The 13,476-nt window shown below is 45.6% G+C and overlaps 1 protein-coding gene across 3 annotated transcripts in view; it reads left to right on the forward strand.

Annotated features, from left to right (window-relative positions):
- Positions 1–13,476, forward strand: part of Drosha (drosha ribonuclease III) — a 115,864-nt gene that overhangs the window by 13,101 nt on the left and 89,287 nt on the right. For 2 of the 3 annotated variants that reach the window (XM_036206998.1, XM_036206999.1), the window contains exons 6-10: positions 443–553; positions 784–1,015; positions 5,545–5,686; positions 8,427–8,581; positions 12,761–12,841. In XM_036206998.1, coding sequence (XP_036062891.1) covers positions 443–553; positions 784–1,015; positions 5,545–5,686; positions 8,427–8,581; positions 12,761–12,841 — 721 coding nt within the window. The remainder of the gene's footprint in view (positions 1–442; positions 554–783; positions 1,016–5,544; positions 5,687–8,426; positions 8,582–12,760; positions 12,842–13,476) is intronic. The other variant, XM_036207001.1, reaches the window with a different exon arrangement.

Raw genomic sequence — 13,476 nt, forward strand, 5'->3', positions numbered from 1 at the left:
GGTTAAATGTTACAAATATTTTCTCATATATACCTATCTGTTGAGTCAGAAAAGTGTCCAGGATTCGGAGTTGTAGTTAGTAATCACAGGTAAGAGATTTAAGAAACATTAGCTGCCTACTGAATCTTAGGGAAAAATATTTGAAAGGAACAGAACTTCCAGGGGAAATTACAGCTGTTGCATGTGTGACTGATACAGTAAAACTAAAAACCGCCCAGAGAATCACCAATATAATGAGAGAGAAAAGGGCCTACAAGCTGCATGAAGTTTGCAAATTCCTACACTGTCCCGTGGACTGCTGGTCCTTGCCGAGGGAGAGTCTGTTTCCACAGGTGCCTTGCCCTGAGGAAACCATTAGACAGGTAGACATGTGCTGATCCGAGACTAGGCTGCACGGCTCCCAACAGTTTCCAAATATTTTCTAAGTATCTTTTTTTTCTAGGAGCTATGGTTTACCAGTTACTCCTGAACCCGCCGGATGCGCACCAGAATCACCTGGGGAGAGTATTAAAAATACAGATTCTTGGGCCCCACCCCCGGAGATTGCGAATCAGTAAGTAAATCTGGGGTAGGGCCTGGGAATTTGTATTTTTAAGCAGACCAGGTGATTCTGATGCTAGCAGGCTGGCATTTGGGAATCACTGATTTAGTGAAAGTTGTATGGTGCATTGGCCTGGCATTGGCCTGGCACTGGCATGTAGGTGGAAAGTGCACCAGCTAGCTGGGTTGATGGAACATTATTTTTAATAACCAGCTCTTCACCCGCACACCCCTCTTTTGAAGTCGTTCTCCAAGCAGGGAGAAGAAGAGAGCTCGCTGGGAGGAGGAGAAAGACAGATGGAGTGATAACCAGAGTTCTGGCAGAGAGAAGAACTACACTTCCATCAAGGAAAAGGAGTCGGAGGAGGCTCCCCCTGACAGAAACGAGGAGGAGGAGGAGGAGCTGCTCAAACCTGTGTGGATTCGCTGTACACATTCAGAAAGCTATTACTCCAGCGACCCCATGGATCAGGTGGTAGGTCTGGGCAGAGTCCGTGTCCACTAGGGTTTTTCAGCTAGCGCAGCCCTGGTGGCCTTTGCAGATAATTCTTTGTGGGCGTCGCCTGTGTATTATGTTGTTGCCTATATGTTATACTGTGTAAGCAGCACTGTAGGTCCTGATTGGTCCTAGTAGCACCCTCCGCCAGTGGTGAGAACCAAAGCTGTCTTCAAATGTGCCATCGGCTCCCGGTATCAGTTAGTTTTCTGATGCCGTGGTAAAATATCACAACCAGAAACAGCTTAAAGGAGAAAGGTATTTATTTGGCTTGTGGTTCCAGAGGCAGCAGCTGGCTGGAGCAAGAACCTGAGGACAGGCAGTCAGTACTAACCAGATCCCTGCCTGCCTGTCTTCTGAGACCAGACAAGATTGGGTGCCCCAGGATGGTGTGGTGTAGAAAGAGATCACATCTCCGGGCACGTAGGAAGTGAAGAGCAAGAGCTGGAGGCAGTGTGAGGGTGTAAACATTCAAAGCCTACCCCCAGAGACATACTCCTCTAGCTAGTCTGCACCTCTTAAAGGTTCTGTAACTTCCTCAAACAGCAGCACTTGTTTAAGGACCAAGTGTTTCTACCTGAGCCTATGGGGGGCATCTCTCATTCAAACCACAGCGTTCCCTGAGGGGATCACCCCAAGGTGAGAATCACTATTGCAGAGAAATACACCAAAGGCTAAAGGCTAAGAGTCTAGTACCTACATAAGGATTCTGCATTCTGTGAAGCTAATGATCTTAATACTGGTATTTTTGTAACCTAACCTACAACTAGTCTGTGGTGGTGTGCGTGTGCGTGTGCGTGTGCGTGTGTATGTGTGTGTTTCCCGAAATGGGAGGTAAAGGATTTGGGTTTCATTTTGAGGTGTATAAGTTTCCAGCATATCTTGGTTGATTTGGGGAGGGAAGCCATTCTGTCCCCTTTCCTGTGCCTTAGAGGGGACTCCATGTACGTAGTCCTTGGGATGCGCTCCTGTAGGTCTCAGCCATGGGCACTGCCGTTGCTGTGGTGGCCTCAGCCCTCCACACACTGACTCTCTTCATTTTCCTTCATCTTCACTGTATTTTCTTTCATCCTCTTTCTTGTTTCCTTTTCTTCCCTGTCAGGATTGTGTCAACCCCATTCATTATAAATTAGGTTCCTATCAAATACTTGATTCAAGGTTCAGTAGTGAAATGAGTGAGTCCTATAGGTTTAGGGCCCAAGAAGTTGGCCATGTGAGATTTAGTGCATGAGGTTAGGTAAGATGGGGTTCTACTGTTTGGGGTTCTGTGAAAACAGAGATGCTCCTTGACTTACGACAGGGCTACATCTCAGTCACACCATTGTAAGTTGAAAATGTCTTATGTCCAAGATTTTTTTTTAATTTCTCTCATTTTATGTGCATTGGCATTTTGTCATGGTTGTTGGGTCTCCTGGAATTGGAGTTACAGACAGTTGTGAGCTGCCATGTGGGTTCTGGGAATTAAACCTGGGCCCTTTGGAAGAGCAGTCAGTGCTCTTAACCATTGAGCCATTCTCTCCAACCCCAGTCCAAGATATATTTAATACACCTACCAAATGTCATAGTAACCCTACTCTGCCGTAAGTGTGCTCGGAGCACTTAGGTTCTACTCTGTAGTTGGACAAAAATCATCTTCTGTTGTCTTATAAAGTATTGAGTAATGCCGGGCGGTGGTGGCGCATGCCTGTAATCCCAGCACTTGGGAGGCAGAGTCAGGTGGATCTCTGTGAGTTCGAGGCCAGCCTGGGCTACAAAGCGAGTTCCAGGAAAGGCGCAAAGCTACACAGAGAAACCCTGTCTCGAAAAAACAAAAAAAAAAAAAAAAAGAGTTTGAGTAGTTCATGGAAAGTTTTGAAATGTGTGTCCAAGAAATCCTGGCAACATAGTATGAAGTAGAATATGGGTTGTATCTTGTCATTGGCATGGCTGCCTGAAAGGAACATCTCACAGTTACTGCTCAGCATCTCAAGAGGGGACCATACAGGAAAAGATTAAAACCCCAACTCTGACGTACAGTTTTTTAAACATTTATTTATTTTTGTGTGTGTGTGTGTGTGTGTGTGTGTGTGTGTGTGTGTGTGTGTGTGTGTGTGTGTGTGTGTGTGTGTGTGTGATCACAGGACAGTGGGGGAGTTGGTTCCCTTTATCCACCAGGAAGGTTATGGGATTGAACTCAGGTTGTCAGGCTCGGCAGCACGTGCCTCTACCCGCCAAGCCATCTTGCTGGCCCTGAAATACAGCTTCTACTGAATATGTATGCATTGGTTTTGGACGGTCAGTTCCTTCTATTGGGACTCTTCTCTGTGGGGAACTTGAAAGATGTCCTTGTTTTCGGAAGGAAACGGTTTGAGGACTCCATGATAGTGGTATGATACTTGATAAATTGGAGCAGGCTTTTAAGTCAGCTAGTTCCTGTTATGTAGCAAAGGGAAGTGCGTGTGCTGAGCACTTTCATGGCGCTGACATTTTATTCCATGTTTCCAGTGTCCTAATTAGCGGTACAGTATCTGCGGCAGGAAGTCAGTGTTCTGTTAGCGAGGCTGGCTTCGGAAAAATACTGATACTTGAGTGAGTCGGGTTTAGTTTTCTTACAAGAAGGTGTGTAGAGGGAAGACGTGGGCATTTGAGGTTGTCTCGAATCCTCCACGGTTCTGGAATTGTACTGGGTAGGCATTGCATTCTTAGCTATGTCTGCATACAGGGAACACAGGGCATGGGCCTTGCCCAGGTTCCCCTTTCGTCTCTGCCAGAGTTGTGCCATGGATTGTGTTTTCCATTTCTGCCATAACAAAGCTTTATAAGCTGGGTGGCTTCCAAAGCAAGTGTTTATCATCTCGTAGTTCTAGGGCCCAGAAGTTAAGCTTGGACCTCATTGGCTAAATCAAGGTGTCAGAAGGGTAAGATGTTGTTTCTGGAGTGCTAGAGAAAATGTTTTCTCATTCTTTAAACTGTTTTGTTCTTTGTGGCTATTGAGCAGAGGTTCTGGTTTCATTGCTTAGCGTGGTTCCTGTGGGTTCCTCACCCTTGGTAGCCGTGCGTATTTCTCCTCATTCCGAGGACTCTGCCATGACGGCTCTGACATTCTTACCACCTTCTCTGCCAGACTTGCCAATAAGATTCCAGGGCAAATGCCAGACTGCAGGTGTCTGAGCAGCTTCCCTTCTAGCAATCTACCTTTAACGATGTAAGAAAAGGGAGCTAGAGAGACGGCCTTGTGGTTAAAAGCACCGGGTGCTCATACAGAGGATCCAGGTCCGATCCCAGCACTCATGTGGCGGTTCACAGCTGTCTGTAACCCTGTCACCCTCCTCTGCCCTCCAAGGCATCAGTTAGAGACAAAGTACACAGAGAAGGTGGTAAGAATGCCAGAGCTGTCAGGCAGCAACAGGTATGGGAGTGAGGAGGGGCTGAGGAGAAGCAGTCACTTCCTCTTCCGAGGGGCAGATAATTGATTTGCCTTAGTTTTATTTTTATATATGAAAGGTGTCTGCTTTTTACATTTTGAGGTTATTAGTTCAAACAGTCTGGGTGTTTAGAGGGATTTTACCTTCTGGAAGGAGAGTGGGTAGCTGCAGAGGACTTCCTCTTGGACTGTAGTAGGAATCTTAAAAGTCTTATTAATGGATTTAGCTCAGTGGTAGCCCTGGGTTCAGTCCTTAGCTCTGGCAGGGAAAAAAAAAAATCAAACCCAAGGCCAGTTATTGGGGTGAATGCTGGAAGATCAGAGAAGCAGAACAAACCACAACTACCTCACCTCGCCAGTTACTCAGCTGGTCTTGTTTCCTCAGACTGGAAGCTTCTGAGTCCTCATCCACATGAATCTCAGCTGAACTGTGCTGCTCCAAAACCTAAAAGCTTAACCAGCCAAATGCTTCTAGTTTCTGGTCTTCACACCTTGTATATCTTTCTCTTTCTGCCGTTACTCCCTGGGATTAATGGCGTTTAGACATTGGCTGTGTCCTTGAACACACAGAGATCTGCCTAGCTCTGCCTCCCAAGTGCTGGGATTAAAGGCGTGCACCACCACCGCCCAGCTTCTGCTCTAGCTTGCTCTGACCCATTTTCTAGCCACCATTTGTGGCTCTGTATCTAGTGGCTGTCTGTTCTCTGACCCCAGATAAATTTAGTAGGGTGCACAATATTTTGGGGAACACAATACCACCACATTGGACTGTGTTTTAGAAGCCCTGTGCTCGTTAGGTGTGCTTGTGGCAGGAAGGACAGGAGGGGACTTTCTTTTTGCTCCAAGGGCCATGGTATTTTTTAATGTCACACCTAGTGGGCATCGGCAAATAGTTCCTGTGCTGCTGTGTGTTGGTGAAGGCCATTCACCCGAACTGCCAGGCTAGCAGTGTGTCTTTGGCTCAGAGGCTCACCACCGCTGTGTGGCGTTTTCCTTTTAACATACTGATTGCATCGGGGCTTTAAAAATGGCGTGTTGTAGTCGAAGGTTCTTAGTATGGCGATCACTAATATGGCTTCTCACATTGCTCCTTTCCTTTGAATAGGGAGATTCTACTGTCGTTGGAACAAGTAGGCTCCGTGACTTATATGACAAATTTGAGGAAGAGCTGGGGAACCGGCAACAGAAGGCCAAAGCCGCTCGGCCTCCATGGGAGCCTCCAAAGACGAAGCTAGATGAAGATTTAGGTGAGTGGAGGAGCCCAAGACTGCGCCGTTGTTACTGCTCAATGCTGGCCTTTTGGGGAGTAGCCTTCAGACCCCCAACTTGAAACACTTTCCTTTTCATCCTATCTTTCTTAGGTATAGTCAGCAAATACATGGTCTTATTTTCTCAGTTACGCTCCAGGATATGTAAGGACTCATTCTGTAGGGTGGGCTAACAAGTCTATCCCTTACAGAGTTGTCTAGCCTTAGAATCCGAAAGGATTGTATTTCAGCACCCCTCTAAAAGCAGGAGTCTGTGACTGAACCCTTAAATGGGGAGATGGACTTCTTGGCTCTCTCCGTTGCTGGGTGCTCCTTGTCTGATGAGGAAGCATCAGCCCTGTGTGAAGGCTTTTACCTGCTCAGAGATGTCTGTTTCTTAAGTGCAAGTTCTGAGTTTCAAAGTAGACGGTGAGATTCTCCACTCCAGTTTTGTGAGACAGGCTCTCATTCTGTAGTTCTGGTAGCCCTAAATTTAATCTCTTGCCCAAGCCAGACTTGAACTGATGGTGGTCCTCCTGCTTCAGCTTCCAAAGTGCTAGAATTACAGGCTATAAGGTGTGCGCTGATGGTATCATCTTTGAGGATAGAAATGCTTTTTGCCACTTTGTGTCCTTGGCCCCTAACCGAATGCCATGCACAGATGTTACTACACTTTACTCCAGGAGGTGGAGAAGTGATCCCGAGACATTCCATATGCTGTTACCTCCTCTGTCTGGCTCTCACTCGCCCACATTCATTTTGTCTCATGTCATACAGTAGTGATGAAATCATAGCCTCAGAAGCCAAGTGGCCTGGCTCAGAATCCTATGCTCCTTACTTACGAAGTGAGGGAGAACAGCTCCCTCTTATTCCCCCAGAGTACTTTTGAGCAGAGAGAAATTAGGATTTGTAGATAGAAGTATAGAGGAGAGAGACAGACAGAAAACACAGGATAGCCTTGGGAGAGCCTGGGTCCAAACCCACCAGCCCTGAACTTTATTCCAAAGAGCTTTTTATTACAATGCCAAGGTGAGGAGCAAAAGACCTCCCCCCTGTGAGATACAGCTAAATGTAGACTCTTTCAAACACCTGGTACTCAGGCCCATGGTCCACTTATCCTCTTTATGCAGATCTGGTGGATAAAGCCACCAGGAACCCTAGATGGGCTACCACAGTGAAGTGATTTTGGCAGAAGATTTGAGACACAAGTCTGTGTGTCTCACTCAGTCTTCCCGTTGTAAAATGGGACTGACAGCATTGTCCATGGGGATCACGTTGTGATGCTGGGTTTTGTTATTCTGCAGCTACTTTCTTTTTCCAAGCTGTAATAAAACACAACACGAGGTTTACCGTCTTAACCATTGAAATCAACTCGTTTGGTGTTATTAAGTACATGTGTATTGCCAGCAACTGGTCTGCAGAACTCTTCATCCTGGAAAACTGAACTGTCCACATTAAGCAACAATGCAGTCTCCCACCGCCAGCACATTCTGTCTCTGAATTTGATGACTTCAAATCCTCCACCTCAGTGGAATCATGTAGTATTTGTCTTTCTTTTGTGGCCTGATTCACACATCGTAATCTCTCTCTGCTTTCACGCAGTTACTTTCTAGGACTAAAATCTTGTCTCTCTCTGTCTTTCTCTCTTTGTTCTTTGAGACAGTCTCAGTCACCTGGTTTGAAATTCACTGTGTGGTTGAGGCTGGCCTTGAACTCTTTTATTTATTTGTTTATTCATTCATTCATTCATTCATTCATTTATTTATTAATTATGTATGCAGTGTTCTGCCTGCATATATACCTGCAGGCTAGAAGAGGGCACCAGATCTCATTACAGATGGTTGTGAGCCACAATGTGGTTGCTGGGAATTGAACTCAGGACCTCTGAAAGAGCAGCCAGTGCTCTTAACCTCTGAGCCATCTCTCCAGCCCCCAAATAGTAATTTCTTTGCTTCTTCTTCTTTTTTTTTTTTTTTTTTTTTTGAGTCAGGGTTTCTCTGTGTAGTTTTGGTGCCTGGTGCCTGTCCTGGATCTCGCTCTGTAGACCAGGCTGGCCTCGAACTCACAGAGATCCACCAGGCCTTGAATCTTGACACTCCTGCTTCTACTGGGGATACAAGTGTGAACTGCCACACTCAGAAAGGACTCTGTCTTTAATTGCTACTATCAAGAGAAAAAAGTATAAAATCTTCCATGTTGCTGTCATGTATAGCCTGGAGTCTCACATGTGGGGTGCTTCCCTCCCAATACTGTTCTGCTGCACTCAGGGTCCACCCCAGTCTTGTCTCCATCCCTGACTACCTGGCCCTCCTCATTCCTGCTCATCCTTCCATCGGTCTCCTTCTGCCCAGTGTCCGAGTCACAAGTGCCCCTCTGTGAACTTGCCACTGACCTTTCTGGCTCACCGTGGACCGGCTCTTTATTGAGTTGATACCTCTTTTAAAGTGTGAAATCACTATGACTGTGTTATTTTTGTTTGATATTCGTCATGATTCCCATTTTCTTTATAAAAGTATTTCCTTTGTTTCCCCAGCTAGATTATGCCTTAGTATTATGAACCTGTTTTCATGGCATTGCTTAGCAGTGTTTGGTGTCAGGTAACCCCTCAAAAATTTACTGGAGCAGTGAACAGTGATCCCAGCTGCCCCTCCCTTTAAAGGTTTCGGGCATTTGAAAGGCTTTGCAGAACCTTCTGTTAAGTTCACGAGCGTCTACTGTGTTCTCTCCCGCCTTCTTCTAGAGAGTTCCAGCGAATCTGAGTGTGAGTCCGAAGAGGAGAGCACCTGCTCTAGCAGCTCGGACTCTGAGGTGTTCGATGTCATCGCCGAGATTAAACGCAAAAAGGCTCACCCTGACCGGCTTCACGATGAACTCTGGTACAACGACCCGGGCCAGGTGCGAGCTTTTTTATGCTTTTGCTCCGAAGGTTGCAAACCCACACATCACATTGACGACTCAGGGCTGAGAAGATGCATGTTGGCTGGTGTAGAAATGGGACTTTTTCTCCCAGGGCTTGTGTGCCATTTTTCAGAGTTCAGCCGCCAAGTGTGAGCCCAGAACAGCTGCTCCTTGAATCACATTGATGGCATTTGTAAGTTCCGTGTTGGGAGCGGGATAGCAGTGCTGTTAAACCTGCAGTGGAGAAGAGGAGTGGGGGGGTGAGGGTAAGAGCGTGTGGGTCTTTGCAAAGCAGTTCACCTGGAAGGCATCTTCCTGCTAACTAGTGCACTGAGTCATTCTATCCAGTAGCATTTGTCTTATTGCTAACAATCTTGAGTTTTTGTAAATTCTCTTCCTGGTTAAGCATGAGAGCTAATGACATCACAGCTAGAACACTTAAAATGTTTTGATTATTATTTTGTTTTGATGTAATATTTGATAAAAAAAAAAACCCCTCAATGTCTATAAATATGTATTTGTTGTTGAGACAGGCTCGCACGATGTACTTTTGGCTTCTTGATTGCTAGGTTATAGGCTTGTACCACAGACTTGGCTCTAAAAACGGTATCTTTATAACAGATTTGTGCTTACAAATACCCAGTCCTTATAAACATGTGTCTTCTATGAATATGAATTGGTTGCAAATAGTAAGACTGTCCCTACTTGTTCTGTATGATAATTTACCAGTTATAGTTTGAATAAGTCCATGTCATTCAGTATTAATTGGAATTCTCTTCTGATTCTTGTTAGATAACAGCTATTTTAAAAGCTCTTTAAAAATTTTATTATTATTATTTTGTCTTATGTTGAGTGTATGGGTATTTGTGTGCATGTCTGTCTGTGTACCACGTGCATTCCTTGTGCTCTTGGAGGCCAGAAAAGGGCATTGGATCCTCTGCAACTGGAGGTCTGTTTGGTTGTGGGCCACCATATAGATGCTGGGGATTGGACCCGGGTCCTCTGGGAGAGCAGCCGGTGTTCTTAAATGTGGAGCCATATTTCAGGTTTTGTCTTTTGAAGAGGGTCTTATATAGTTAAAATGACTGGGAACAATGTACTTTGTGATGCCCTGGAATTGAGTAGAAACATTTGCAAAAATATCAGTGTATTTTACACCGTATTTTTATGGATAGTCCAGGCTGGTCTTGAACTTGTGACTCTGCTGCCTCAGCCTCTTGAGTGCTGCCATTCCTAACAGGTGCTACCACATTTAACAGTTTCCTTTCTATTCAGACGGAGGAGAACGTTTTCTCCATAGCTGGTCTTTTTCACCAGGTTGTTCTCAGTCAAGAGGTATCAGCCTTGCTTCCTGTGTGTTACTGTCCTGTTCGGCCGTAGGGCTCCAGGCTCGTTGTTTCACTGTTCTGTGTACTGTACTTGGTCTCGATACTGGAGCCTTGTGAAGGGGTCCATGTGGGAGCATAGACCCCGGGGAAGGCAAGAATGGAGGTTGTTTGTCTGCTGTCTGGGAGCTAGGACTGTCACAGGTGTGTGTGTGTATGTGTGTGTGTGTGTGTGTGTGTGTGTGTGTGAGCTGTGATTATCAATGGAACATTAGACAGCCTCTTGTTTTCCAGCTGTTCCTTCAGATAATATCCTAGCACTGTCATTTAGATAGTAATGCTATCTTTCTGCTGTACTTGCAGGAGCGTTAGATTTCCCAAAAGGCTAAAGAGTTTAACTTTACTATTTGTTGCCAAAGTCTATTGCGATATTTTCATTTATATTTTAATTGGGTACAATGAATTGTAAATCCCTAGAACTTAAAAACAACAACAAAAACTATCAGTATATAGTCACCCCTCAGAATCTAAGGAGATTTTTGGATCCAGGGTCTGCACAGATACCAAAGTCCACAGATGTAGAGTCTTTTATGAATGCAGTGTGGTATTTACATATAAGTGAGACACACCTCTTTTATGCTTTAAATCTCTAGATTACTAATAATACCTTACAGTATAGACACTGTGTCAGTAGTTGTTACACTGTATTACTTAGGGAATGAAAAAAAAAAAAAACAACTATTTATTCTTAGTACACTTAAAAGTCCTGGAACTAGCATGTCTGCACATAAGTGTGTGCCTGTGTGTGTGCATGGAGGTTGAAACACAAGCACAGGTGTGATCCTCAGCATGCCTGTATATAAGTGTGTGCCTGGGTGTATGCATGGAGGTTGGAACACAAGCACAGGTGTGATCCTCAGCATGCCTGTACATAAATGTGTGCCTGTGTGTGTGCATGGAGGTTGGAACACAAGCACAGGTGTGATCCTCAGCATGCCTGTACATAAATGTGTGCCTGTGTGTGTGCATGGAGGTTGGAACACAAGCACAGGTGTGATCCTCAGCATGCTTGTATGTAAGTGTGTGCCTGTGTGTGTGCATGGAGGTTGGAACACAAGCACAGGTGTGATCCTCAGCATGCCTGTACATAAGTGTGTGCCTGTGTGTGTGCATGGAGGTTGGAACACAAGCACAGGTGTGATCCTCAGCATGCTTGTATATAAGTGTGTGCCTGTGTGTGTGCATGGAGGTTGGAACACAAGCACAGGTGTGATCCTCAGGGACCTTCTGTCTTTTGTTTGAAGCAGAGTTTCTTGTTGGCCTGGAACTTTGTGTCCCTGGCTTGGCTAGCTGGTTTGTGAGCCTCCAAGGATCTCACTATTGATTGCTAGAGTTCCAGGCATGCACCACCTTGCTTGGCTTTTTGTGTGGGTTCAGGGGCTCTGAACTCCAGTCTCTTTTTAAAAGATTTATTTATTATGTATACAGTGTTCTTGCATGTATGCCTGCCCACCAGAAGAGGGCATCAGATCTCATTACAAATGGTGAGCCACCATGTGGTTGCTGGGAATTGAACTCAGGACCTCTGGAAGAGCAGCCAGTGCTCTTAAACCTCTGAGCCATCTCTCCAGCCCATGAACTCCATCCAGTCTTTACCGTGTGGGACACATGCTTTGACAACTGAGCCATGTCCTCAGCCTGGACCCTGGCTGTTAGGGTACTTTAGAGTTTGATTTTCAGCTCACGTTTGGTCTTCACACATACACGATCCCTTCTGTTTAGTGGGGTTTCGTGTCCCTGAGTATCACACAGGCTTTCTCTTCATCTCGTGCATGCTGGTGGTGTGTGGGGGATAACCATCTTCCTCTTCTGTGCTGACGAGCACTTCACTTTCTTCTCTGTAAGCCTTGCCTAACCAACCCCAGCAGCTCCAGTGCTGCGTCCATTTCGATGGAGTTTCTTCCTTCAAAATCCAAGCATAGTGTCTGCTCCCCTTTCTAGAATAAATGTTACTTGAGTTCATGGATTCTGTGCTATGATTTATCCTCCGCTGCTTGGTACTTACTGTCCTGAGCGGCGTTCAACATTATTCACTTCCAGAGTACAGTGAAACAGGGCAGAAGAGGGTCGATTTCAGGCTGTCTAGCATTCAAAATCTTTTATTTGATTCTACTGGATGCCCTCGTCCCTGCCTGTCATACATACTTCAGTTCTTGTTCTTTCTTTCTTCCTTCCTTCTTTCCTTCCTTCCTTCCTTCCTTCCTTCCTTTTTTTTTTTTTTTTTAATTTTTTGAGACAGGATTCCTCTGTTAACAGTCCTGGCTGTCCTGCAAGTCACTTTGTAGACCAGGCTGGCCTCGAACTCACAGAGATTCACCTGCCTCTGCCTCCCGAGTGCTGGGATTAAAGGCGTGCGCCACTACCACGAGGCATACTTCAGTTCTTAAAACATGAAATCTGCAGGTCATCTTCAAAGCAGTCTGTGCACACCTTTAGGGTATGAAGTACGTTTGTCTCTGTGTGTGTGTAGTCATTTTCTCTGAAGTGAGAAAAAGGAAAGCGCTGTGGAGGGGCAGGAGACAGTGAGGGCGAACAGCGTGCCCACAATGACATTTCCTGTGTGGCTGCACAGATAACTTGGGATTCCAGTGATGCCGTACGCTTTCCTCTTACCATCTGTTATAGACAGTTTCCAGTTTACTGGCTTTGAAACATCATTTAATCTTCTAACCGTGACAGCCTCTCCGAGGCCCCAGCACTCCTGACTTTAAACCTCACAGTTTCGGAGGCATCTTTGTGCCTCGTGTGGATTTCCCCCCAATAAAACTGAATTGCATTCTGTTTCTGACAGATGAATGATGGACCACTTTGCAAATGCAGCGCAAAGGCAAGACGCACGGGAATTCGGCACAGCATCTACCCCGGAGAAGAGGTAACTGGCTTGGGTTATGATTTGTGTAAGCACCAAGGAGTCCCAAGGAGACGAATGCCCTTGTTATTCTTTTCCCATGAAATGAAATAATGGCGTCACAATGATCTTTTCGTGTTCCCTGGTATAGCCTGTGTTACTGGCAGTTACAGAGGGAGAATATTTGGGCTGTGAGTAGACTCGAGAATGCTGTCGAGGAAACTAAAAAGCGGTTATGAATGTGGTATGCGTCATCCTTAAGTGTTCTCAAACTGGACACACTAGCATTAGTTTCCTGCTTTCATCTGGGTATGGATTGCCCCGGGAAATGTTCTAACTTGAGCTCGAGGCTCGTGTCCTCGTCCCCTGGGGAGGGACCTACCCTCTTTCTCCCCTCAGGTAGAACTTGGCCGTGGAACTTGTCAGAATCTTCGTCTCTCCCAACGTTGAGTTCCCATTGACTCCACACCCCAGCCTTGGCTTCTCAGGGACTCTAAGCTTGGCTCAAGGGACAGAAGACCTTTGCACTGTAGCCGTTTGTAATTGCTGTCTTTTGATTAGTTTCCTATGATTTTTTCCCCCGATTTGTGAATGATTATCTTTCCGATTTGTCAGTTATTTCTATTAATCCCAGAATTACCATTTTATGATTCAACACA

Source organism: Onychomys torridus, chromosome 15, assembly GCF_903995425.1.
Source record: "Onychomys torridus chromosome 15, mOncTor1.1, whole genome shotgun sequence".
Lineage (NCBI taxonomy): Eukaryota > Metazoa > Chordata > Mammalia > Rodentia > Cricetidae > Onychomys > Onychomys torridus.